The sequence below is a fragment of the Cervus canadensis genome, chromosome 22 (genome assembly GCF_019320065.1).
Source record: "Cervus canadensis isolate Bull #8, Minnesota chromosome 22, ASM1932006v1, whole genome shotgun sequence".
Lineage (NCBI taxonomy): Eukaryota > Metazoa > Chordata > Mammalia > Artiodactyla > Cervidae > Cervus > Cervus canadensis.
This window is the reverse complement of record NC_057407.1, coordinates 46,522,992-46,549,484: the sequence shown is the minus strand read 5'-3', so window position 1 is coordinate 46,549,484 and position 26,493 is coordinate 46,522,992. Positions and strand designations below refer to the sequence as shown.

Below are 26,493 nucleotides of genomic sequence, written 5' to 3'. Positions count from 1 at the left end.
CTGCTGGACATGGTGGGTAAGGTGGCGAGTGAGGACAGCTGTCAGGGAATAATTTGGGAACTCTCTGAGCAGGGGTCTAGATGGTCGTAAGAGTCGGTCCAGGCACCTTGTCAGGTGGGTGGCAATTGAGAATTCAGTCAGAGCAGGAGTTTAGAGTCCCAGGAGACCCAAAATCTCTCTCTAACACCAGGGGGCAAGATGACCCGAGCAGGCTAGAGGAACTGGTGATGTTTGAATTGCCCGTGAAAAGCTGAGCATCATGGTCTCCGTGTGCTGGGAGCCTTAAGAGGGTTTCAGTTCATCATTTCCCAGGGGAGCAGAAACATGAGCTGGACTTTGCCTATGTGTAGGGTTCAGCAGGGCTTTGGAAGATCATCAGGGTTGTAATTACAGTGAATCAGACCCTAAAAAGCAACTTCAGTTTCTCACTGGTCTAAAAATGCTTGTTTGTATGAAGCAGTTTTTTGGATACTGATGACCCATTCCCTCCTCTTGCAAATTTGGAGACTTCCAAGAGGCTCCTCGCACCTCCCTGCTGCCCCTGAGGCTCCTTCTTTCCCAGACCCTCTTCCTGGGGCTTGAAGGTAGGCCCACTGCTGCTCCTTGCCTGGCCTGGCTCCTCACTCAGCTCACACCCAGCACACCCACTCCCAAGGTGGTGCCTCTTCCCTGAGGTCAAGGACTCTCGAGATGACAGCTCTAGCTCCTGAGTTTCAGGTGCCCATTTCCACGTGGATGTTGTGAGCATGCTCCAACTTACGATAACCCAGACCAATGAGATGATCTCTCCCTCTCCTGTATTTAGACTTCTGATCAGCTGATGGCACAACCCACAAGGGCTAGAGCCTTCACAGTGACGGGTAACTCTGGGCTACCTCATCACCTGTGTCCTGACACCATCACCTCTCCCATGCTGCCCGGCAGACAGGGCGGGCTCTCAGGGTGACTGCAATTCACCTTTCTGTATCTTTGCTTAGGAATCAACTGTTCCCATTCTTCCACAAACCCTTATCTCTGACTGTCCAAATCTCAGGGCCAGATGAAAGGTTTCCACTTATATTCTACCTGCTTCCCCAGCCTGACACATGGCCCTGCCCTCGTGTGCCATTGCTCAGCACATTCCTGTGTTCCAGAGCATGCCATCCTTGAATTGCACTTGCTGACATCTATGCAACATTAATCATGTACACTGTGAGCTCATCGTCAGCAGGATGTTTATCTGATCCAGAGATGTGTACATATTTGGGCTCAATAGATGGGTCTTGTGCCCAGGAGCATGCCATGTGTATCCTTGCCTGTCTTCCCAGCTGGTGGACACATTTCTTGAGGACAGGACTCAGTATGACTCAGCTTTGTGTTCCCAACAGAGGCTGTGCTTGGCACAACTGGAACATATAATAAATGCTGAATTGGATGCTTGAAGCAACCCCATTAATCATGTAGTATTTGTTGTACCTTGAAGAATTCTAACATTGAAAGTTTTGGACAAAGCAGATGAGCCTATGAGAGATACTGAAATGGAAGTGGTAGAGATGGTGGAGGGAATCTAGGAGACTGTCAGTGTTTACATGGAAAGAGAGCTCAGGCAAGAAGATGGCTGGACTGGCAGCACAGAGATCTTTATGGGAAGCACTTCTCTTGGGGCGGAAAGGAACAGAAGCCAGACAAAAGAGCATGGATGGGGAGGAGATGTGGAAATAGAAAGAAAGAGTATTTATTGATAACTTCTCTGTAGAAGTGAGGAGTTACAGAGAGAAAGAGATGTGAAAATGAGGTTCAGAGAAGATTCTCTTCCAAAATGGGATATTCATGACTATGACTAAGAACTTCTGAAGTGAGGAAGACTTTCCTAAGTAAAATATAAAACCCAAGTAAGAAACTGTAGTGTGTGTGCATGCTCAGTTGTGTCCGACTCTCAGCAACCCCATGGACTGTAGTCCACCAGGCTCCTCTGTCCATGGAATTCTCCAGGCAGGAATACTGCAGTGGGTAGCCATTCCCTTCTCCAGCAGATCTTCCTGACCCAGGGACTGAACCTGGGTCTCCTGCATTGGCAGGCAGATTCTTTACCACTGAACTCCCTGGGAAGTAGGAAACTTAATTACCTAAAAATTAATAATTTGGGGGACTTCCCTAGTGGTCCAGTAGTTAAGAATCCACTTGCCAATGCAGGGGACCAGGGTTTGTTCCTTGGTTGGGGAACTAAGATCCCACATGTCTCAGGGCAACTAGGCCTGTGTGCCGCAAGTAGGGAGAAGCCCTAGTTGCTGCATTGAAAGATCCTGTACACTGCAACTAAGACCTCATACAGCCACACATTTTTAAAAAAATTAATTATTTTTGACATGATAAAAGATGGTGAAACATCAGGAAAGAACATTTGCAACATATATAATAGGTGTAACACAAAATTTGGACTCTACAAGGTCTACGAGGTGAAAAACAATGTATTTTCTTTTTATAACTACACCTCAACTTGCTCCTCAGCCCTCACTTCTAACTACAGCAGAAAAAAAAAACCCATCAAAAAACAAAAAAAAAAATTACACACTATAAATCAACTATACTTGAATAAAAAACAAAAGAAATCAAAAACAAAAATCAAAATATTCCTTCAGAGTAACTTAGTTGTTTTTAACATATTCATCCTTAAAACCCAGACCGGGACTTCTCCGGTGGTCCAGTGGCTGAGATTCTGTGCCTCCAATGCAGGGGGCCCAGGTTCAATTCCTGGTTGGGGAACTAGATCCCACATGCCCTAACTGAAGATCTCGCATATCTCAGACTTGGCGCAGGCAAATAAACAACAGCAATAAAACCCAATCCGGATTATCTGCTCTGTCTTCAAAGAATCCATCACTTTCTCATGATCTCTTTGATCTTTGTACTTATTTCTGCTGGTTGACATCATTCTGTCTTGCAATGACATATTGCATGTCTGTGTGTGCAACGTGACCTTGAGTTTGCTGAGAGCAAGAACACGCTCAGCGTCCAGTATACATGCACATTACCTGTGTTTCACACGCTCAGCATCCAGTATACATGCACATTACCTGTGTTTCACACGCTCAGCGTCCAGTATACATGCACAGTACCAGTGTTTATTTGTCAGCTCTTGTTGATGAACAGTCATTTAAGTCCCCTGTGTGCGTCAAGGTTTCGGAGTGTTAGGTAGGACTATTTCTGCATGTGTCACATTTCTCAAAGGATGCTGTAGTAATTAAGATTTTACCCACCCTTTCAGAATTTTTCCAAGAATCAAAATTCTCTCTCTAGTCTCTTGTCTTCCTCCTCTTACTCTTCCTTTTTAACTTAGGTGATGATTTAGTCACTAAGTCGTGTCCAACTCTTGCAACCCCATGGACTGTAGCCTGCCAGGCTCCTCTGTCCATGGCATTTCCCAGGCAAGAATATTGGAGGGGGTTGCCATTTGCTTCTCCAGGGGGTCTTCTTGACCCAGGGATCAGATCCGGGTTGCCTGCATTGCAGGCAGAGTCTTTACTGACCGAGTCACCAGGGAAGATCCCTTTTAACCTGCTGCTGCTTTCTGCTGAGTCGCTTCAGTCGTGTCCAACTCTGTGCGACCCCATAGATGGCAGCCCACCAGGCTCCCCTGTCCCCGGGATTCTCCAGGCAAGAACACTGGAGTGGGTTGCCATTTCCTTCTCCAATGCATGAAAGTGAAAGGTGAGAGTGAAGTCGTTCAGTCCTGTCTGACTCTTAGTGACCCAATGGACTGCAGCCTACTAGGCTCCTCTGTCCATGGGATTTTCCAGGCAAGAGTACTGGAGTGGGGTGCCATTGCCTTCTCCCCTTTTAACTTAGGTAAGTAGTAAAATGCACATAAGTGAAGTGCAGAGCTCACTGAACTTTTACATACATATACCCCTGTGTAGTCATCTCCCAGATCAAGATCCAGAACATTTTCTGCCCCAGCAGGCTCCCTCCTGCCTCTTCTCAGACCCCACCTTCTCCAACTATAACTATGTTCTGATGTCTAGCACCATGCACTTGACAAGTTTTACCTGTTTTTGAACCTCATATAAATTGAATCATACGGCTTATACTTCTTTGTGTCTGACTTCTCTTGTTCAACATTATGTTTGTGAGATTCAAACATGCTGATGTGTGTCTATAGTCTGTTGTTTCTCTGGTGTAGTATTTTATTGTATGAATGGCAATTATGCTTTTAATAACAAATCTTTCTTGAGTTTTTAGAGAAACAGTCACTCCTAAATCTACAACATTATTTTGCCATAGATGTATTTGGCTTTACAATATTTTTTTCCTGTCCTAAATGAGTGGCTAACACATAAGAGAAAAGAGAGTCCATTTTCAGAAAACATGATTTTAAAATACACAAATAAAAATTAACAAACTCTTCCTTTACACTGCCTAGGTATGAACTACTGGGTATAAGATAGGCTATAAGGATGTATTGTACAACATGGTGGATACAGCCAAAATTTTGTAATGACTGTAAATGGACTGCAACCTTTAAAAACCATATAAATATTTTTTAAAAATTTTGGATGTAAAAAAAAAAATTTTGGATGTGATGTATTGGAAGGTTGGGATTGACATATATATATATATATATATATACACTATGACATATATACACTATTGATTCCTATAAAACAGGAAACTAATGATAACCTGTACAGCACAAGGAACTCTGCTCAGTGGTCTGCGGTGACCTAATTGGGAAGGGAATCCAAAAAAGAGGGGCTACATGTAAATGTATAGCTGATTCACTTTGCTGTACGGTAGGAACTAACACAACATTGGAAAGCAACTATACTCAAAATTTTAAAAATAATATTTTTTTTTTTAAAAAGTGCAATTTATTCAATAGCTCCTTTCCATAGAGCTGGGCAGGAAATTGACCTAGATCCAGGATGGAAGACAGCCCTGAATGTGAGCTTGGATCATGGGAGTGGCCTGGAGTGGGTTCCTTGAGTAGAAACCTCCCTCGCCTGACATGCTGTTTTATGTCTCCCCACTCCCCCTGCCCCCGTCACTGTTTTTTCCAGTGAGATGAGTCAGAAAGTGGCTAAGGAGGGCCCCAGACTCTCCAAAAACCAGAAGTTCTCCGAGCACTTCAGCATACATTGCTGCCCGCCGTTCACCTTCCTCAACTCCAAACGCGAGATCGTGGACCGCAAGTACAGCATCTGTAAAAGTGGCTGCTTCTACCAGAAGAAAGAGGAGGACTGGATCTGCTGCGCCTGCCAGAAGACCAGGTGAGTGGTCTGTGCTGCCGCCCGGCACCTGGGCTGCGCGTTGGCCTCTGTCTCTGGCTCCGAGTTCCCCCTTCCTGCCCTGCTCTGCGATGCTGGGGCCGGGGCTCTCTGCAAACTGCGCTTCCCCCAACCCCCTGGCAGTCGGCTCCCCGTTCGGCTCTGCCATCGGAAGATACTGGAGGGAGACTGGAAGGTGGGAGGGGGAGCAGGGCTGCCTCCGTTTCCAGCTCCGGTCAGCATCACGTAGGCAGCAGAGGAGAGCCATGGCCCCAGCCTGCAGCTTCTTTTGGCCCTCTCAGACCCAGCCGCCGCGCCACGTCCCCTCAGAGGCCCAAGCGCCAGCCAGCTGCACCCCCCGCGGTGGTCAGAGCGCCAGCCAAGCCACGGTCCCCTCCGAGGCCCGAACGTCAGCCACGCCCCCGCCCAGAAGTCCGACCTCCACCAGCCAAGCAGCGTCCCCCTCAGAAGGCCAAGCAGCAGCCGCGCAGCAGCCCCCAGAGAGGGCCAGGCACCAGCCGTGGGGGGTCCCCCGTCAAAGCTTCTAGGTTCTGGTAACACCATCTCTTCCCTTTTGCTCCCCCCAGCCCTCAGGTTAGTAGCTGCTTCCTGTGTTTACTACCAGTGGGTTATCTCAATGGTCCTCCTTCATTCAGCCTTGCAAAAACTGTGTAATCCGTTCCCTGCATTAAATCCCCTCGTTGGAAACTCCTAGTGTGGCTCCTGTTTTGCTCAAAGATGCTGTTGGTACAATACTTCAGATGGCAGTTGCGGGTTGCTTCCTTTGTCTAATAGGGCTGCAAATGATTAATTTATAAAGTCAGAGTGTGAACCACAGTGACAGATTGAATAAACAAGGCCCTCGATTTCTGTGCCTCAGAGAGAGAAGGAATGGGGACTCTAAGGGGTATCTGTGTGTGTGCTAAAGGAGAGGGTCAGCCAGTTCATTCATCCCTCCTCCCAACACACTTCATCTGATGTTAACCTCAGTGGTAAGATCATTCATTCATTCAACAAGCTTGATTGCCTATGTATAGAGTTCCACATGCTGTGTTGGGGATGGGGATGCAGCTGGAACAACCAGGTTGTTTGTGACTCACCAGGACCAAGTGAGAGAATAGTCAGGCAGAGTGTAGGGTTAAATGCTCTAGTGCTCTCGTAATCAGCATGTGCATTGGGCGATGGGAACCTGGAGAATGGTTCCTGTTTGGGGCTTCAAAGAGGTTAGGTTAGAATAAGCAGAGGATGAGCAGGAGGATAATTAGAGGATAACAGGGAGATGGAGAAGAGGGCGACAGAGGATGAGATGGTTGGATGATGTCACCGATTCAATGGACATGAACTTGGGCAAACTCTGGGAGATGGTGAGGGACAGGGAAGCCTGGCATGTTGCAGTCCATGGGGTCCTGAAGAGTTGGACACAACTTGGTGGCTGAACAACAACCAAAGAGGGTGATGCTTGTAGACAGAATAGGTGAGCCGGACAGCACATGTTCATCAGCTCCATCTTAGGCAGGTCAGCCCTTTTTTTTTTTTAAATAGATGGCTTTTTCAGATCAGTTTTAGGTTCACAGTAAAACTGAACAGAAGGTTAGAGATTTCCCATATACTCTCTGCCCACACGCGTGGCAAGCCAATTCTTTAATCCTTTTAGTATTTGACAATGAACCTGTTTTATAAGTTAACAGTGGGTGTTAACTGTATTTGAGATTCTCATATATGCTCTGATGCTCAGAGACTACATAGCATATAATAGTGTGTGCATGTCTCACGATGTTTTCAGATTTAGTACATAGAAGAATCAACTGGAGAATGTTAAAATGCTCACAAACAATCTAATTCCTTGGGTCACTGGTGAGATCTGGGGAGCTGCATTTTCAACAAGTAACCACCCCATCCCCAGCGTAGGTGAGGTAAGGTTAATTTGTGAAGAGAAATAACAGATTGGTAAGTGACTGGTAAGTCACTAAAAGTGTAATAGGAAGTTGTATACCAGGTAATCTGGTTGTTAATTTATGCCTTCTGAAGGGGGCTGAGTACTAAGGTCCTATGACAGGTAAGTTTTGATATATGGACGTGGTTAGGAAATGTGGAGAGTGGAGGAAAGTCATCCATGGTGGTGGCTTCAAGCCCACCATCCCCAGTGTGTTATGTGATGGCTGTTGGGTGGCTGGGAATTGAACCAGGACATCAGAAGGAGGGGGAAGACAAGGAAAGCCAATCTCCTCCGAGACACAGATGTGTCTGGATTTAGCCTTGCTGGTTTTACTTACTTAAATATTTTAGTGGTGGTGTATTTTGACTCCCCCAGTTAGCTGTTCTCGGTGGGTATCAGAGAAGACACCTCTATAGGCTACTGCCTCTTCAGTTGTTGCCCCTTCCCTGGGACCAGGGGACCTGACAGGCTTCATCATAATGTCCAGTGACATCCCAGACACATCTGAACCCTCCCCATGGTACTCATTCTCCCTTCTCAGGTCCCCAAAGGTCCTAAGCAATGCAGTAGGGCGACCACTTCACCGTACTATGCAGTATGCGTACAATACTCTATTGACACTGATTGTCCTAAAGCAAAGTGGTAGGAGGAAGGTTAATGGGAAAAAATTCCCTCTGAAGCAGAGCTACTAAATTCCACGTGAAGAGAAGGTCACAAAAAGTTTTCCTGAAATTGACTTACTTTTAGAAATGGTGCCATTCTTGAGATCTGACCTTTAGAGGTTATACAATTTTGACAAAGGCCTTTTGGGTCTTTAGTAATTCTCACTCTTCCTCTTATCAACGATCTCAGCAAATAACACCACAGCCCCCCTAGTCACTCCCACTGGAAACCCAAGCCCCACCCTGAATTCCAGCCTCTCACCACACACACAGGTTTGCCAATTTTACTTTCTGGAATTTTTTTTTTTTTTTAACCATAACTTAAAGTACATTTAGAGTTGATGTGAAGGGACGCAGAAGTGAGACTGAACCTAGAAACAGAGGAGAAGATATAGGGATCGTGGCTAGAGTAAGGCTCCTTCATAGTGTGTGTGGAGGGATGGGCCTCTGATGGAGCAGGAAAAGCCTTGGCTTTGGAGAGCAGAGAGAGACCCATTAATGGGCTAAGATGAAGGCAAGTCATACTCTGCGGAGGAAAGAATCAGAGGTTTGGGAAGGTTAGGGTAGGTTAGGAACACCAGAGACACAGGCTGTGAGGCTGTGCTGAGGGCTTGCTGAGCTCTGCTGGATGGGGCTGCGTCTGAATCACCTGTTCTCTTGACGTTTATTGTCCGATGATGGAAACGAGAGCCATTTCTGAAATCACCAGTGGACTCATCCAACTCAACAGTCTGCTTTTCTCCCGGCTTGCGTTGTTGAAGGTTCTCACAGCAACTGTTCTTAAACTTCACCAGGCGCCTCTGGCTTTTCCTTCTCTCTCCATCAGACTCCTTTTTTTTTTTTTTTTTAATCCTGGTAGTTTGATTTTAAAATGTTTTAAGTGTTCATTATTTAATTGTTTATTTAAATTATTTTAAGTTCTCCAGTTTATTTAAACTAAAAAAAAGTCAACACAGTTTAACTTCTCCTCCCTGCTCTCTGCCTCTATTCTGTCTGTGAGCTTGTTTTTCATTTGGTTGTTTGCTTTTTTAGATACCATGTGTAGACGAGATCCTACGATGCTTATCTTTCTCTGACTTATGTTTCTTAGCATAATGCCCTCCAGGTCCTCCCATGTTGCTACAAATGGAAGGATTCCATACCTTTTTATGGGTGAATAATAGCCCATTGCATATACATATATATGCAAGATGTTACGGAAAAATCAGAATGAAATTTTTGCTTTTTGGCTGACTATATGCATGTATGTATGTGTGTGTGTGTGTACATATATATATATGCTCTACAGTTTATTTACTTATCCACTGATGGACATTGTTTCCATATCTTGGCTATTCATAAATAATGCTGCAGTGAACATAAGGGTTCATTTTATTGTTGTTAAGTCCCTAAGTCGTGTCCGACTTTTTTGTGACCCCAGGGACTGTAGCCCAGCAGGCTCCTCCATCCATGGGATTTCCTAGGCAAGAAAACTGGAGTGGGTAGCCATTCCCTTCTCCAGGGGATCTTCCTGACCCAGGGATCAAACCTGTGTCTCCTGCATTGGTGGGCGGATTCTTTACTACTGAGCCACCAGGGAAGCCCTTTAAAATTTTATCCATTCTAATATGAGAGTTGTGGTACCTCACTGTAGTTTTAATTTTGCTTTTCCTATTGATTAATGATGCTTTTTTAAATGAACTTACATATCATCCACCAAAGACATTTATTGGTGAAGTGTGTGCTCGATCCTTTGCTCACTTAAAAAGCAAATTATTTTCTTATTATTGTATCTTATAGTGTATTATTATATAATATATTATTGTAAAATAATATAATTATTTTATATATGTCAGATATATAAAAATATATATCTGGATACAAGCTCTTTGTTAAATATATGTTTTGCAAATATTTCCTCCTTGTCTGTGGTTTACTTTATCATTTTCTTAACAGTGTCTTTGTGAAGGACCAAAGTTTTAAACCTTGGCTAAATCCAACTTATTAATTTTTTATTTTTATAGATCATATTTTTTTTGTATTGTATGTGTGCTTTTTGTATTGTGTGTAAGAGTTCTTTGCCTAACCAAAGGTCACAAAGATTTTCTCTTATATTTTCTTTTCAAAATTTAAAAATTTAACTTTTATGTTACTATCCATATAGGGTTAATTTTTTGTAAATGGTGTGAGATATGGATTGAGGTTCAAGTTTTTTTACATACAGATATTCAATTGTTCCAGCATCATTTGTTGAAAAGATTCTCCACTGAATCTTTTAACTCTTAACTTTTGCAATTCTGTCAAAAATCAGTTGGTCATTTGTGAATTTATTTCTGGACTTTCTATTCTGTTTCATTAATTTATGTATCTTTTCTTTAACCAGCTTCATTAACTATAGCCTTATAGTAAGTGTTAACATCAGCTTAGTGCAAACTCTCCAACACTCTTTTTCATTTTTGAAATTGTTTTTGGCTATTCTCATTCTTCCACTTTTCCATAGGAATTTTAGTGTTAGTGTGTGAATTTCCACAATACATCCTGGTAAAACTGAATGGGATGGTGTTAAGTTTGTAAGTCTACTTGGGGAGAACCATACATGGTATATCTCCCCATTCATTTAGCTCTTTTTTGTTTTGTAGTTTGCAGTATACAGATCTTACACATATTGTTTGCTTTACATTTAGGCATTTCATGCTTTTAGGTACTATTAAAATAGTTCTTTTTCAATTTCAATTTTTCATTGCCAATGTATAAACATATAATTGATTTTTGTATACTGATCATGTATCCTGTGATCTTGCCAAACTCACTTATTCTAGTTTTTTTTGGGGGGGGGAGGGCAGACTCTGGAATTTTCTACATTGATAGTCATGTTATCTGTAAAAAGAGACAGTTTCATTTTTTTCTTTTTGCTCTCTATGCCTAGTTTCTGTATGTGGTTTAAACTGCTATTTCACCTAGATCATTTTATTTTTAGAAAAATATTTTAATAAGATTAGGTCCTTGCCAAATGGTCTTTCTGAATAATTAAAAGGGATTAGATCCCAAAGGCCTGGGCCCAACCAGATATTGGACTTGGGTTGAGTTATAGGTTCATACCTGTTTTTACTTCAAATTCTTATTTCAGGATGTGGCTTATCTTTCCTCATAGCTCATTGACTGACATCTTCTATCATCAAACTAGAGAATGGGCATGAATATGCTTTGCATTTATAGAATCAAAGAGTTTCCAATTACCACTAGAATTCTTAACTTGGGCAATTCCCCAGGATCACCAGGTACAGACATCACCTTGATGCTTATGAGAGGTGAAGCTCTCAGGTTGCGTTTACATGATGGACTTAATTCTAATCTACATTTAGGGCCAGCTCTTCTTAAGGAGAGCTAAGACCCTGAAGAACGGTCCTGTGAGGGCTGACTATGTGTAAGCCAAAACTCACGCCTCTTCTTTCCCCAACCCTACAGGGCCCTGAGCTGTTTGTTTCTTCTGCTCTGCCATGAGGAAGGTCTTTACAATTTTCACCCTTCAGAGCTGGGCTACAAGATGATGATCAGGACATGTTGTACAGCTTAATAGTGGCCGGTTATTTTCCTATTTTGGTTTGGCCGATGGCCAAATGGGGCCAATGGGGATGATATGCAGAGTATGTCATGTAGCCAGAGGACGCCCGTGTCTGCAGAGTCATCACTGATGTCAGTGGGAAGGAGCCTGGGAATGGCCCTTAGACAAAGCCTTCTCACTGAGCTGAGGCCAACTCCAGTGTGAGCTCAGCTGGTACATTTGACACCCCAGGGTCCATCTCCCTTGCTGGAGGGTGCAGGAGTCGCGGGAGCAGGGACTCTTTTTTTTTTTTTCTTTTTGTTTTAAATATTTATTTATTTGTTTGGCTGTACCGGGTCTTAATCGTGACACGTGGATCTTTAGCTGTGGCATGTGGGATCTAGTTCCCTGACCAGGGATTGAACCCAGGCCCCCTGCATTAGGAACACAGAGTCTTAGCCACTGGTCCACCAGGGAAGTTCTGGGGACGACCCCAGGGCCTGACTCAGGGCTTGACTGAACAGACCTATCAATACACCTAGCAGTCAGTCCGGCCCGGTGGAAAGGTCAGACCTCAGCATCAGATTTGAGGCTGAGCACCCCTGCCTGTCCAAGTCACGTATTCTCTTAAAGCTGTGTTTTTCCCGTCTGTGACATGTGGCTATTATCTACCTCATTTGTGATCACGGTAAAATGCTTAATTCATTAGAACTTTTATGTAACAGATACACTGTGTCACTCAAATCCTAACTACTAGCAGATCCTCCCCAAGCTGGTTGCTTCCCTTGGTTGAGAAGGAACTCAGGGGCTGCTGCACAGTTTGGGCATCCCAGTGGCATCAATGTGGCTGCCGTTGCCAGGGGAGTGCCCGTGAGATAACCAGGTGCTCAGAGTATCTAAGATGCTAAGTGGTCTATGTGCAGCGGTAACTGCAGAGGTGGTACCCAGGCTATGTGAGCTTCCACACTAGTGTCAGCATCCAGGGTTTTATATTCAGCAGGATCTATAGGACGTTCTAATGTGAACAGGCTGGCCCATGTCTGGAAGGCATGGAAAAGATCCAGAAAACAGATTTTCTTCCTAAATTTCAAGAGATGTGTTCTAACCTTTCAGGCTACAATTCACTAGGCAAGTTTCAACAAAGTATTTCTTCATTGTTTTTCCTGGTGTCCTGAATCCTTTCTGAAGGGCCCTAGCACTTGCCATATAATTTGGGGTTTGGGAGAATGCTGCTGTTAACACTTTATTTTGAATTTTATTTTGAATTTTTCAAAGTCCCCAAGCTATAGGAAAAGCTGTGATCCTCATAAGGTTAGTCTCTGGTGGAAAAATGCATATTCCTGACGCACTTGTCTTGGTATTTTTTTTCTTATTTATTTTTTAAATTAAGAACTTTGATGATATTCTGAAACTATTTGACATGACCTCATTTTGAAGGTAGCCACATAGGTTTCTGCAGTCTAAATAATTTAATCCCTCAGTTGGAGAGTAAACTTTCAAGCAATAATATTTTGGGATCACATATTTATAAGGAAATAACGGTGTTATCTCCTTCTTGAAAAGTCTATTCTGCATCAAAATAGGAACACATCAATATGGTCACAATTTTATAATGTGCATACACACCCCTATGTGTATCTATGTGTATGTTCATGTGTGCATGTCTATAGGCAGTAAAACTAGCTTTTTCTAGGAGTGGTGGTATTTTGATTTTGTGTTTTTCTGTATTTCAAAATATTTGCAATGATTAACAGCGAAACAATCATCACTGTCCATAAAGACAGAAGAGCTTTTAAAGAATATCTTTCCCAGGCTCAGGCCCAAAATATAAAATATTATTATAAAATAAAAAATATTATCGTATTATTTTGGCCAGATACTTCCAGAAGTGAGAAATTAAGGAGAGATTTTTAAGGCTGAGTTTACCAGAAGTGATCACCTCAAAGGTAGTCTATAAATCTACAGTTCTAGTACTGAGCCCCGATGCTGAGGGTTTGTCTGTTTCTTTTTGTTAACCAGATTGAAAAAGAGGAGCAAGCCGACCCCTCGGAAGAAGTGATGGAGGAGTTTCAAGTGAACGGTCAGCCTCAGCTCCTGGACTCTCTGCTTCTCGACGCACGTACCCTGGGACAGGTCCCCCGGCTTTGAATATGACGCAGGGGCCGCCACCTGCTGATGTGGCCACGGCCGATGCCCACAGTCCCGGGGGCGGGTGCCGCCGGGCAGCCTGCCTGGAGGTGAGAGGAGACACCTGTGTGCGTTAGGCTCCAGGCGGCGGGTCCCCGCAGCACCCCCCAGGCCCCACAGCTCCTTTGGTCTCAGCCACAGTCCTGTCCGCTGAAGGGTGGACACAGGCCTCCAGGATCTCTGGAGCAGGACGGCCCCACTGCCAGCCCACGTGTTGTCCTCCAAACTCAAGACCCTCCGTGCCTGGCATCTTGTTGCCTAGGCTGACTGTTAATCCTCGACCGCCTCCTTTGTCTGACCTCCTTAACCGGTCCCTGGACTAGCTCACAGTCAGAGGCACAGCTGGCTTCAAGTGTGGAAGACTCAAGTTCTTTTGTAGTAAGGCATGGGGCTGCCAAATGGTCCGGAGATGCAAGGAGATTCCCTGGGAGGGTAGGAGCTGTCTAGACGCGCCTGTCAGAGACAGCCAATGTGCTGGGTCAGAAGCTGGAGAAAAGTCATGAGGAAGGCGCTCCCTCCCAGCCCCAGGCCCCTGTCTCCAGCCTCACACAGGGATCTGTGGGTGTCTCTTCCTGACCCCCTCCTGGGTGACAGCAAACACTCTCAGGCAACCATCTAAGTCCAACCCCTCTCGACCGTCTCAACTCCAGCGCTATCTGCTCTGTAAAATGTGTAACCCTGGGCAAGTAATCTGGGCTCAGTACCCTGCCTGCCTCCCCTCTCCCGAATGCTCAGAGACAAGGCTGCTAAGTTGGCCCCTTGGGAGGCAGCGCTGCTGTTTTCCCCCCTCCCCACCTCAGGACGCAGGTGGACCCCAGGGCACCTTCGCAGGGCCAGAAAGGGTGCTCAGAGAGCTGCTGTTCTCAGGCCATGGAGCCCCAGATTCCTGGGGGAGGGCTGAGCCCTGCCCCCTATCCCCCACCCCCGCTCTCCCTGCCTGGACCCCTTTATATACTGTAGAGGGATCAGGAAAACTAGGAGAGGAACTTGGCCTTGGGGAGAGGAGAATTAAGCCAGGGGAAGGGTGAGTTAGGGCAGCTGAGCAGTCCAAGACTTCCCTCCCTGTGTGTGAAACCATTCCATGGTGTGTGGGGCGCTGAAGCCAGTTATCATGGAGCAGGGTTGGGGTTGACTTCTCATCTCTTGGTTTTGATTTGCTCCCACTATCTGTAGCCCTAGGCTCTTGAAAAGGACTTTGATCTTGAGGATGGGCTCTAGATCAGGGCCATAGGAACTCACTCCCTCACCCCTCTCTGGTCCTCCTATACTCCTTATACATATGCACGTGTGGGGGGCAGTGCCCCAGGTAAACCAGAGGACCCTTAGACCACCTGGTGCTCCTGTGGATTGGTGTGTGTGTGTGTGTGTGTGTTTAGAATCTTGGCTTTGGGAGAATATCTCTGGGCTTGTCTTCGCTCCCAGGCCCAAATACTGGAGAGCCCTTCTGAGTTCTCTGTCAATCCCACGGCCCTGGAGGACCCTGACCGCTGAAGCTGACCATGATAGAAGACCACACTCCCTCCAGGGCTGACCTTGATGTAGGATTCCGCTGTATAACCCAGCAGTGGCCTTGGGGGAGCACCCCTCCGTGGGCTACTTTCCCTACCCAGCTCAGAGAGGAGGGATGGAAGGAGAGAGTTGAGGGCCTCCATCTCTCTTCAGGCTCCAGTGGGGTCCATTCCAGAAGGCTATCCCAACTTGTTTTTGCCACTGTGCCTATTGGTTTCTAAATCTGGGGTCGAAGGGTAGAGGATACAGGGAACAGATCCTCCTCCCGGTCCTCCACTCCTCCAACCCTTCTGCTCATGAGGCCCAAGGAGGGGAGGCAGAGCCAGGCCCCAACCCCAAAGGGTACAGACCTCGTTGTTCACGTTGCTTGTGACTCAGACACCCTTTCGCTACCCAGCAAGACCTTACTTTCTTGCCTCTTTCTGGTTTCTGCTTTTGTACGTGTAAATGGTATGTTGTCATATCTGTTAGTGCTTGTGCCAACCTCAGGGCCCTATTCTTACTGTTCATTCTGCCTGTGATGTTTTGGCCCAAGATCTTAGCACTAATGCCTTCAATTCAAATACCATGTCAGAGAGGCTTCCTTGGGAAGTCAGTGTGGTTTCCATAGTTACGCTCTATCGCATAACTCTAGCAGTGATCACCTTCTCGAACCATCTTGTTCAGATATTTACTTGTTTATTGCTTGGGACCCCATCTCCTCCTAATGTAAACTCCACAATTGCCAACACTTGTTTACTGCCACATTCTAAGCTCCCAACACTAGTAAGAACTCAATAAATGCTTGTTGACTGGATGGACATTTGTCTGTTATTCTTAAAATAGGCACAATTTTCCAAAAGTTCAGAGAGAGAAGTCAAGGGTGTCTATTGTGTTCAGCAGCAAGGAACCTTCTAGGGTGTGACCCTGTAGGGCATCCTTTGTGAGAGTCCATGGGAGGTAAGGACAGAAATTGGGGAAGGGAGATTCAACTCCCTCAACTAAGCTCCACCAGGAAGGGAGGCAGAGGAGGGGGCCATAGCAGGAGTGTTCCATGAACCCAGTTGACACCTGGCATGTTGAATACTGCTGGGAAGGAGGCAGCAGAGTGGGTGTAAGAAGGAGGAGGAGGAGATAATTGGTGGAGTCAGGAACTGAGCAAATTCTGGGAGACAGTGAAGGACAGGGAAGCCTATGCTGCAATCCATGGGGTTGCAAAGAGTTAGACACGACTCAGCGACTGAACAACAGGAACTGAGGAGGCTGGCGAGAGGAAGCCAGAGCACAGGTGAGGGCATCAGGTGTGGAGCAAGGGTTCCTTCTCATCAGAAAAAAGGGAAGGAGAGCATAGGTTCTGGTGGGTTTGCAGGGTCAGTGACAGGAGCCTGAGGCAATTCCTGCCCGTGGCTTTGCTTTTCTACTGGAGTAGGAGGTGAAGTGCCCTGTTCACAAATGGGGGTGATGCTGGTGCTGTTAGTGGTCAGAGATATGAGGAGAGTGGAGAGGATTAGAAAGATATCACTTTATCTAAGGTCTTTGAAATCTTCTTAAACCTTTCTCTAGATGAATTTCATTAATTAATTTTTAGTTCAAGGCAATATCGTGACACTAAGTTGTTGTCTATAATGTCACATTTAAATGTGAATCTAAGATCTAAATCTGAGACCCATGTGGTCTCAGGAGGAAGATGGAAGAGTTGGAGAGAAAGGGCAGAGTTTAATCTTCCCAAAGAATACAGAATCACAAGGAAGCTTTCACTATGGGAAGCTGCAAAAATGCTGACACTTCACAGTGAGATGGGGTTGTGCTATGGGACAGTAAATTGCTGAGTGTCCATCTGGTTTGCTGTTCAGACACCAGAGAAACGTGAAAACTTATTCTTCCAGGAGAGCTTCTTGCCTGACTCCATAGCACATCTGTCAGCCCCATTAATAACATCACTAACAGGTACTTACTATCTCTACTGAAATAAAATGAAGTATTTTTAACAGACAAAGATGATGCTGTTGGCCCAAGAGTGGGGTGTTTTATTTGCAATTTGGAGAGATTTTGCCTACTCATTCTTCTTATTTGTAACACAGGTACACACTTGCAAGAATGCTGGGTAAGGATAGTGATAAAATTTTTTTGTTGAGTATCAACTATCTATCTATCCTGTGCCACATAGAGTTTTATAAGTAGGAGAAGTTGGTTATGGCCTCCATGGCCATTGAATCAAGACCTTGACCTTATCGCTATTATGTCACAAACTGGAAATTGCCAAACTGAGCTTGGTGAAACCCTGGGGTACTTGGAGATGCCACCTTATGAGCTAAGAGGGAAGAGAACCAACAGGGGTCCAGGCCACCTCCATGTCAACTAAAGCAGCTTTTAGGGTCTATGTTGATATCTAATTTTATATAGATAAAGGGTCCCACTAGGGCAAAAGAGTCAAAAATCTCTATTTTCATGGCTAAAGCAGAAAGAAAAAAATTTTTTTGGCCTTGCCATGTGGCTTACAGGATCTGAGTTCCCTGACCAGGGATTGAACCTATGCCCTGGAAGTGAAAGTGCCAAGTCCTAACCACTGGGCCAGCAGGGAATTCTCAAATATTGATAGAATACTTATGTTAGTAATTTTCTAAGTGATTTCTTGAAGAGTGTAATCTTTGGCAATGACATTATAGATTTAGGTTCAGTTGATGGGTAAGGGTATTTCAATGATTGCTTACTTCCTCCAAGGCAACATTCACCTACCACCAAGTTGAGTGTTTTGACTTTTGATCAAGGTTTATCCAACATTTGGACGAGCAAACCAACATAGATTAGCCAATAGTTCTGATAATTATTTTTGTTTTAAGCAAATTGATATAAAAGTTTTATATTCAACATGGATCATATTCAAATTCATTTCTGTTGCACAAGGTACATTAACTGTATAAACTATATTAATAGTACATAAAACAGGTTTGAGGAGAGAGGAGAAAATGAAAGGTGACAGCTCAAGGGGTGGTCTTCATAGCAAATCAAATATCTATCAGATTTGAGTCATTTGGTTCAAAAAGATCTCTTAACAATAAAACTAAGTTCTGAGATACGCTCAGTCTCTAAGTCCTGTCCGACTCTTTTTGACCCCGTGGACTGTAGCCCATCAGGCTCCTTTGTCCATGGAATTTTCCAGGCAAGAATACTGGACTGGGTTGCCATTTCCTCCTCCAGGGGATTTTTCCCGACCCAGGGATCAAACCCACATCTGCTGTGTCTCCTCCATTGACAGGTGGGCTCTTTACCACTGAGCCATCTGGGAAGCCCGAGTTCTAAGACAGTGTTAGCCTAATTACCAAAATAATATTCACAGTGGATTTTGAAGCATCCCAACATAACCTGAGGCTGGCAACCTGGGGGAGCAGGTGGTAATATCAGGAGAAGCTCCTTTCTAGAACCCATAGGCTGCATGTATTCTGTAGTGAGAGAAAGATAATCTCAAGTAAGGAGGGTCAAGAAAGAGGGTACTTTCTTATGGCAAGAGGGTCTATGTTTCTAAAATTTCCTATAGCAAAGAGATATAAGCTCACTAGGAAGAAAGACTGGGAATGTGTGGGTCCATGTTTGAGAAGGTGGCTGATGGCAATGTGAGTCATTAATGTGTTGAGTTAATGGCAGATATTCCTGGTGAAGATGGGAAGTTATTGGCACCAGCATTAACTAAGCCAGCCCTCTCTGGAGAAGGTTAAGAGCTCTTGGGGCCATTCTTTGTCAGTGAGGCCACACCAGGGCCAATATTAGATGCGGATATTTTATCAGATCCTGAAAATAGCTCCTTGGCCCAGGTGGTGGTCCATGCGTAGCCTCTTGTTGACCACCAAGCAAGTCTGTTTGATTAGCGATGAAGTAGACAAATCCCCACTGTATTCACCATTAAGGAGGGCTGGGTAGTCTGTCATTCAGAGTGTGGGATTCAGTAGACATTCTGGCAGTTTTTCATCAAGTCAGGTTTACAGATCAAAAGCAAAGCTTTTCCTGATACCTGATAGGTACCTCTACCCAGGTGGTAGCCCATTCACAACTAATTCACTTGTAAACATGCCTCTTCCATAGCAGGAAGCAAGTGAAGGTCACAGTGGGGTCGAGTGCCCCAGTACTGCCAGGGAGTGTGCTCAGGGAGCCAGCCTGGCTCCCAGGATGTCTCACTGATGGGAGTTACTTAGTGATCTTCCTGGATTTGGTTAATTTCTGAGGCCTCTGAAGTACATCCATCTTTGACTTTGCTATCTGCAATTCTTGTCTCCACAAGGCAGCATCTCTCTTCTCTCCAGGAAGAAATCTTGATGCATCAAAAAGAAAAAGTCTGGTTTCTTGGGCTTTTTTTTTCACCACATGGTGATCCAACAGATTTTTACATAATCTATCTTCACTATAATTCATCTTCCGTTTCTTGAATTCTCTGTGAACATCCCCTTCTGCAGCTGACAGCTTCTGTTCTTTCTCTTCTGGCTTATAAGCTTTGTGAGTCAGACCCTTTAACAGAATCTTAGTTTTCTGCTGATGGAGATCATTAAGGACCTCTACTGCCAGCTGCAAGATTTTACATTTATTTTCAACCAGAACTTTGCCTGCAAGCAACGAAAAAGAAAATCATTTTCCAACCCTTTTTCTTTCAGCTGATGCCTCGCTGACGCTTCATTATTTGGCTTGGAATGTAAATAGTGTCTGTCTTCTTCCCTCTTGTTAATGTGGATTTTGGTATCATCTACTTTCCTGACTTCATTTTTTTTTACAATGGTAATCTGCCAACCAAATCTTTATTTTTAAAATGATCCTGTTCATTTCCTTCCCTATGATTTTTCTCCTCTGATCTTTCATGACTAAGTTTTAGCTGCAGAGCATATTTATTGAGAACTTCAACACCATTATTTTTCTAAGTCACAGCTTCTTCCTGAGACATGAACTCTTACCTGATTTGCTCACCAGTCCCCATGGCCAGGGCTGGGAGGGTATGAACAGCAAGGGGCAGAAGGGGATCACCCTACCCCCTCCAACAGCTTCCTCTCCTTCCAGCTCCTGTCTTCCTTTCATCTCTTTCCCTCCCTCATCTGTTTTCCTACAGTTTAAATTCACAGAAGATCTTGATGCTTAGATTTCTAGCAGAGCTACTAACAATTTTTCCACATTTTTATTGCTTTGGGTTTCACAATGTCTTCACTACCTTCTCCAGATGCTGTTCTCAGCTGTTCATGGAGATTCTGTCCAAACCAGCACCACATTGCTTTGTGCGGGTCCCCACCCTCAGGTGACCAAGAGTGAGGCCAAGAGGGGTGCTGACCCACACCCCGGTGTATTCTGGCTCCAGGTCTCTCCAGTCCTATTTTCTTCACTTCCCTAACTGGCCTTGCCAAGGTGCCATCACGTCAGGCTCTCTTGAGTCACGATGGTTGTGTCACTGCTGAGTTTGCCTCCTTAACTTGCTTTCACCCACAGTTTTAATTTGCTGCTACCTGCGTCTTCTCAAGTCTCCAAAAGTCCTCCAAATACTTGAATCCGGCTCCTCAGATGACAACTTCCCTTTTCTTCTGGTGTACATTTCCCTTCAGTGAGCTCTTGAAGTCCTAGTAAGAGAATCTCTGGAGTCCAGAGGAAGAGCTGGGAGCATTTAGCACCAAACTGGTGTGTGTGTGTGTGCATGTGTGTGACAGACAGACAGGGAGGCAGAGACAGATTCTTTCCTTTTTGTGGCCTCTTTCCTTCTGCTGCTTCGTGTGCCCTGGGGAGGCTGGCTCCCTTCCTTCCACCCCTGACTCCCTGTCATCCCTGTGCTCAAATCAGGCGGTGGGAGGTACAGGGTTCCCTGGCAAGGGTGAACCCAGTGGTACTTCTTGCCCAAACAGAAGGAGGTTTGGTTGGCATGTCACTCCGATTTCCTCTCTCTCTTGACTTGTGAAACTCATGTTGCTGTGAAAACGGAAAAGCTTTAGTGTACATATATCATCCAACAAAGTTTCCTAAAGCTGCTTCTTGAAGCAGCTCTGTTTTTTGAACACTTCTAACCCCTACTGGGATATAACTGATTTAGAACAGTTTTATACAGTGACTTTCTCATACAGGGAATTCATTATGCCAATGAAATGGTTTAAACCAGGACATTGTTTACATGGGGGGCAAATCAGGGATGTGTGTGTGTTTGTGTGTGTGTTTTCCCTTCCTAAATGGAGAACTCATTTTGCCTCAAAATCTAAGCCCTCATTAAAAATTTTTAGAGGACTACCTGACTTTTGCTCTCCACTCACAATTTTTAGGAGCCCTCCTTTCACATATGACCCTGGAGCAGTAAGCACTTTTATATTTATACCTAAGAGATCAAAACAAAAGGGTCTGTCTTCAAGTTCATGGATAATTCTGCTCATCCCCAGAGTCACTGGCCAACAAGGTCAATATTTGCTGACTGAGTAAATAATGAAAATATATTCAAAAAATTATTTAGAGGCTTATTGAGTAGTATGTAAGTAAAGATTCAGAAATGAAAATGCCAACCGGCAGGCAGAGGGCCCAGAGGACAACCTGAGATGCTCAAGGTCACACAACTCTTTCAGAGAATAGCAGGGAACACTATCATCTCCCCTCATCCTCCAGCTCATTTACTCAGGGATTACAGCTGTGACTTTGACAAATAGGTGATTATTTTCCATGCCCTGGCCCTAGTGAGGAATAAGGCATTTTACTTGAGGGGCTCTAGCCAGAGACCCTATGCCAGGGAAAGACCAAATATGAACTCATGTTATCAGTTCAGAGCAAAAGAAATGGGCAGAGCCTTCCTCTGTTGTAGGGTCCTCTGTCTCCATTAGTCAGAGTATCTAGAAGGAGATAATATGATGTCAGACCCCACATGTGGATCCTTGCCACTGTTCCATGGAGTAACTCTCATGATCAAGGTACCTGATTTTACTTAAGCTACAGCTTTCAGAAAATAAGAATCTATGAACTAAAATTCTTTGATTTTTCAAACCATTTTTCCTCTGCCCTGAGCAATATACCTATGAATATTTCTGTTTAGGCTTTATCCACAATGAATATAAAGTAAGATTTCATTTGAATATGTTAACCCCTCAGTATAATATACATCTTGATTTTTTAAAAAAATTATCTGATTTCTAAACATATATTCAGTTTCTTGATATTTCTTATCTTGCTGTCTACATCTTTACTTTGCAAAATTTTAATACCTTCACATAAGAGCAAATATAGTAAATTAGTAAGTTTTTCAATTGCGGGCGTTGAAAGTACAGGCTCAAAGAAAGTTTCAGGAAAATGGACAAAAAACCTGGATTCTGGAAAGGGCGTTTATAACAAAAACTGACTCAGACATGTTTTGTTTCTCATCAGCTGTATGACTTGGGCCAAGTCATTCAACCCATCGTGTCGGGGTTTCTTTATTTGTGAAAGGGAAAGGATGATGCCTACCTTACCTTCACTTTCTCACAGGGCTACTGTGCAGACTGAGGAAGGTGAACTTTTTGAATCTAAAAGATTTAGCACACTAAGATGGAAATAAATTTTTGGAGGGGCTACTTTCAGAGGCTAGTTGATAGAGGTCAGCTTACCACTTTTCAGTCATCTAGAACTCCAGGAACTTGACTGCTATGATCAGAGTCTAGCCAGTCTGGTTTTTGATACAGAACAAGGCCTGGAACCATACTGGGCTGAGAAAAGGATATGTTGGTTCCCTGCTCTGGACCTAGACTCATGCATGCCTAGGGCTGAGCAAAGTGAACAAAGTTCCCTGAGGTGGGGCAGGTTTTCGGAACAGGAAACACATGGCTAACCAGAGCACTTTGTCTTGCCAAGTGGTATTTACAATCCTAGGGTAGAGCCAAAGGACATTGAACAAAGGAAAGGACCGATCATGTGGCCAGAGGCATGAGGTTCTAGAATTTGCCCAGCTTTAGACACCTACCCATCCTTTCAGTCAAGGAATAGTATCTATTTCTGAAGAAGGTGGGGAGGTCAATTGAGATGTGCAGACACAATACTGGGAAAATACTTTAGAGTTTTAATCTGACAGGTTTTTTTTTTTTTTTTTCCCTTCCCTCAACAGCATTTTGAAAATACTGTCCTGTGGTCTGTTGACCTCTATAATTGCCAATGAGAAATATGCTGTCCTTCCGTTGTAAGTAAACTGTATTTTTTTCTTTGGTTACTTTTAAAGATTTTTCTCTTTGTCTTCACTATAATGTCACTAAGTATGGATTTATTTTTATCTATTTTGCTCAGGACTCAAGTTTCTTTCAATCTGAAGATATGTATCTTTCTTCAGGGATGTGTAATAAAACCACAAGATCTTGTTGTACAACCATGATAAAGGCAAAAAATAAAAATTATCAATTGTTGGCCAGGATGTGGGGAAAATTCAAGCCACCATTGAGAACTTATAAATTATTACATTTCTGGGGTGCAATCTGGGGGTACCAGCAAAATAAGATACTGTATAGCCTATGAGCAAGTAATTATGATATTAGGCACCAATCCTGAGAAAATTTGCATTCATAGAAAAAGGAGATACAAGTACATCTGTTCAGTGAAGCATTGTTTGCCACTGGGGGGAAAAAAGAGTTAGAAAGAAATTAATCAAAATGTCCATTGATGGGAGAATCAATAATGTAATATCCAATAAATAAATCCTGAACAGCAGTTAAATGAATCAGGTATACTCACACCAGGTAGATAAATTTGGAAGACAAAATGAGGAATATAAAAAATAGATGTAAATGCAGTGATGCCCTATGTATAGATTTTAACCACCCACAAAGCTATAATTGTCCAATGTGCAGAAATGGTAAGATCTCTCACTCTCTAGAGTGCAACAGAATTTTTAAAAAAAGAGAGAGAGAGACAACAGAATAAAAGGCAATCCAAGAAATATCTGTCCTCTTGGAAATCAAAAAGAAGATCTCAAATAATTCCTGACTTGAAGAAATAACAGAAATTAAAGGCTGTATAGAAGTGGTCAATAGTACTAGCCAGACACAAATGTGCTGGGGAGGTAAGGGAGACAAATGACCAACCTGGGGTCTCTCCAAGCTTCAAAGTCTTAGAAAACAAAGATACTTGTTTGGAGTCAATTTTTAAAAATCTGAGTTGAACTGTGGTTTCTGACAGGGGAAAAGGGGAAGGGTTAGAATATACTCCTCCCTCCCAAGCTTCCCTTGGTAACAGGCAGGAAGGCACAGTAGAAGATAATGGAATGTGGTAGAACGTGGAGGGATGTAAAATGGGCAGTATTAGGTGGAGAGACGCTCAGAGCACAGGAGCGTGAGGGTACGTGGGCCTGCATGGTGCTGGGGGCTGGGACGGCCAAGCACAAATGCCTGTACCAACAAGGCCATGGGTCTGTGTCCCTGAGTGGGCACAGCCAGGTGGAGCCAGGCTTGAGGGGCACGTGAGAAGCTGGGGAGCCATGCCAGGGGAAGTCCTGCTTGAGGTAGGGGCTGGGTGAGAGGGAGTGTCAGGAGCCGGGAGGAAGCATGCGAGACTCAGATGGGCTGTAGCTCAGAACGCCATCCTCCTGGGGAGTGGAAGTCGGCCAAGAACTGTCCCAAGGCAGCTGGAAGGACAGGGTGCCCTGGCTTCCTCACGTAGGGAGGTCACTTCTCTGTGAGAGTGGTGATGTTAATAAAAGGCAGGGAATCGAACGACACAGAGCTTGCAGATAGACATGCTTCCTGCCTACATTCAGGTGCTAAATGAACAACCAAATGAGAACCTCTAGTATGAACAGTTTCCAACGATGGGATATCCAAGGTCATTATATTCCTGGGAATAACACCTGGGGTGCCATGACAGACTACCAGAAAGAACAGATGAGTGGGCCAGCCCCACTCAGACCCAATGAGGAAACTTCATATTCTTTTAGCTCGTTTTATATCTTGGCAAAGCCAGACCCCATGCTCTAAGTTTGCTGGGTTCTACCCTCCATATCATCCAGGAGATACAACATGGTTACTACAGAATGTGACATTGAGGAGAGAGCATGGTGTGTATTAATTCATGTAAGAAATTGTATATCAGCATGGAAATGTTAATAATTAGAAATGACTGGATTCTCTATGTTGTCTGTTGTGGAAATAAAGGCCGCTGGGGGTGGATCAAAAATATCTGGAAATTACTTGAAACTGATGGATAACTAAACAGAATTATAACTAAACTGTACCATAATCCGACTGTATTTTTTGTCTTTTAATGATTGGTTCTGGGGAGCCCTATGCAGTGAACATTACAAAAATCACATGAAGCTCCAAAAGCTACTCTCAGTAAATTTCTTGAGTGGGAGTTCTCAACTGTAACGTTTGGCATATTATTCTGATAGTTCTGTATGTCAACTGATTTTGTTTTGACATTTTGACTCGTTTTGGGTAAACTGAGGTGTGTACCTGGAATTGTCTTGATACATGCTTAAATTGTGATTCTCTGGGTGGAAAGTCCTGGTTGATAGTGTTTGCCAATTTCCATGGTGTAAATACTTCCATTATGGCTGACTGCAAGCTACAAATGTGGTATCTGAGTGCAGAATTGGGAAGAGGTGCATGAAGTTGATCCTTGTGAGTCGGTATAGGACACTGTATATACCTGTGGGCCTGTGTAAAACGATTTTTTACTAAAAATATTGCCCCATAAATATACAAAGGCATTAGTGAAAGAAAAAATAAAAGGGAAAATAAATTCCAACTGGGAGCTCAAACAGAGAAAACTGGCAGAGGATTTTTTTTTTTAAACTTTGTCTATATTCTACATTTTATTATTATCTTTTATTAAGCATCTATGTGTCACCCTGAGTGTTCTGAACTCTTAGTTTCTTTGGAGTTCCCCTGGATAGAGGCTAGGGTTTCCTCTCCTTCCAGATATTGGTGCTAAGGTGATGCTGACCAAAGAATCGATGGGACCTGCTCACCGTGAAGCCAGTTTCAGGATGGCCGAGCTGATGGTGGAGACAGAAGAAAAGACATAGAGCCTTCTGAGTTTGGGGAGGCAATGTTGATATTTAGACTTATGGTTTGGTATGATAATGTATTACTTTAAAAAAAATTAATGCTGATGAACAAGAAAAACCAGTTGTTCAAAAATTGAAAAACAATGGAATAATAAACTCTTCCATTAGAGTAAACCAAGAAGAAATTTATGAAACTTGAGATGAATTGGAAATTTCAATAAGAATCCATGGACATGTTTTTAAAGGAGGCTTTATCTGTTCCGTCCCTGCAGTGATTTATGCCATTGGATATTTTTGCTGCCATCTGTCAAACTCCAGTCAGAAAGTAGGACAAGCTTATTTGTAGAAGTAGTGCTTGTGGTTTCTAAAACTATTCTCCAATGAGAGGGACAGATGCCCTTGGGCAATAGTTGACTCCATATTTCTGGGCAGGGGAAAAATTCAGGATTAGTTTGTAAACTCTAGATGTTGAACGAAAGCAAGGTTGCATCTGTAGCAAC

General features: G+C 43.9%; 1 protein-coding gene and 1 long non-coding RNA gene across 6 annotated transcripts in view; one reads left to right on the top strand and one right to left on the bottom strand.

Annotated features, from left to right (window-relative positions):
* LOC122424498 (myelin associated oligodendrocyte basic protein) overlaps nucleotides 1–26,211 on the top strand; it is a 43,631-nt gene extending 17,420 nt beyond the window's left edge. Inside the window, exons 3-7 of one of the 5 annotated variants that reach the window (XR_006264449.1) lie at nucleotides 5,037–5,246; nucleotides 5,546–5,837; nucleotides 13,381–13,598; nucleotides 23,105–23,176; nucleotides 23,281–26,211. Coding sequence is in view for 3 of the 5 variants with exons in the window: in XM_043442363.1 (XP_043298298.1) it covers nucleotides 5,041–5,246; nucleotides 5,546–5,791; nucleotides 13,381–13,420 (492 nt within the window). In the remaining 2 variants the exon portion in view is untranslated. Of the gene's footprint in view, nucleotides 1–5,036; nucleotides 5,247–5,545; nucleotides 5,952–13,380; nucleotides 15,852–23,104; nucleotides 23,177–23,280 lie in introns of those variants that run through there. The other 4 variants (XR_006264450.1, XM_043442363.1, XM_043442365.1 and 1 more) reach the window with 4 other exon arrangements.
* LOC122424505 overlaps nucleotides 1–26,493 on the bottom strand; it is a 94,246-nt gene that overhangs the window by 37,228 nt on the left and 30,525 nt on the right. The window lies entirely within an intron of this gene.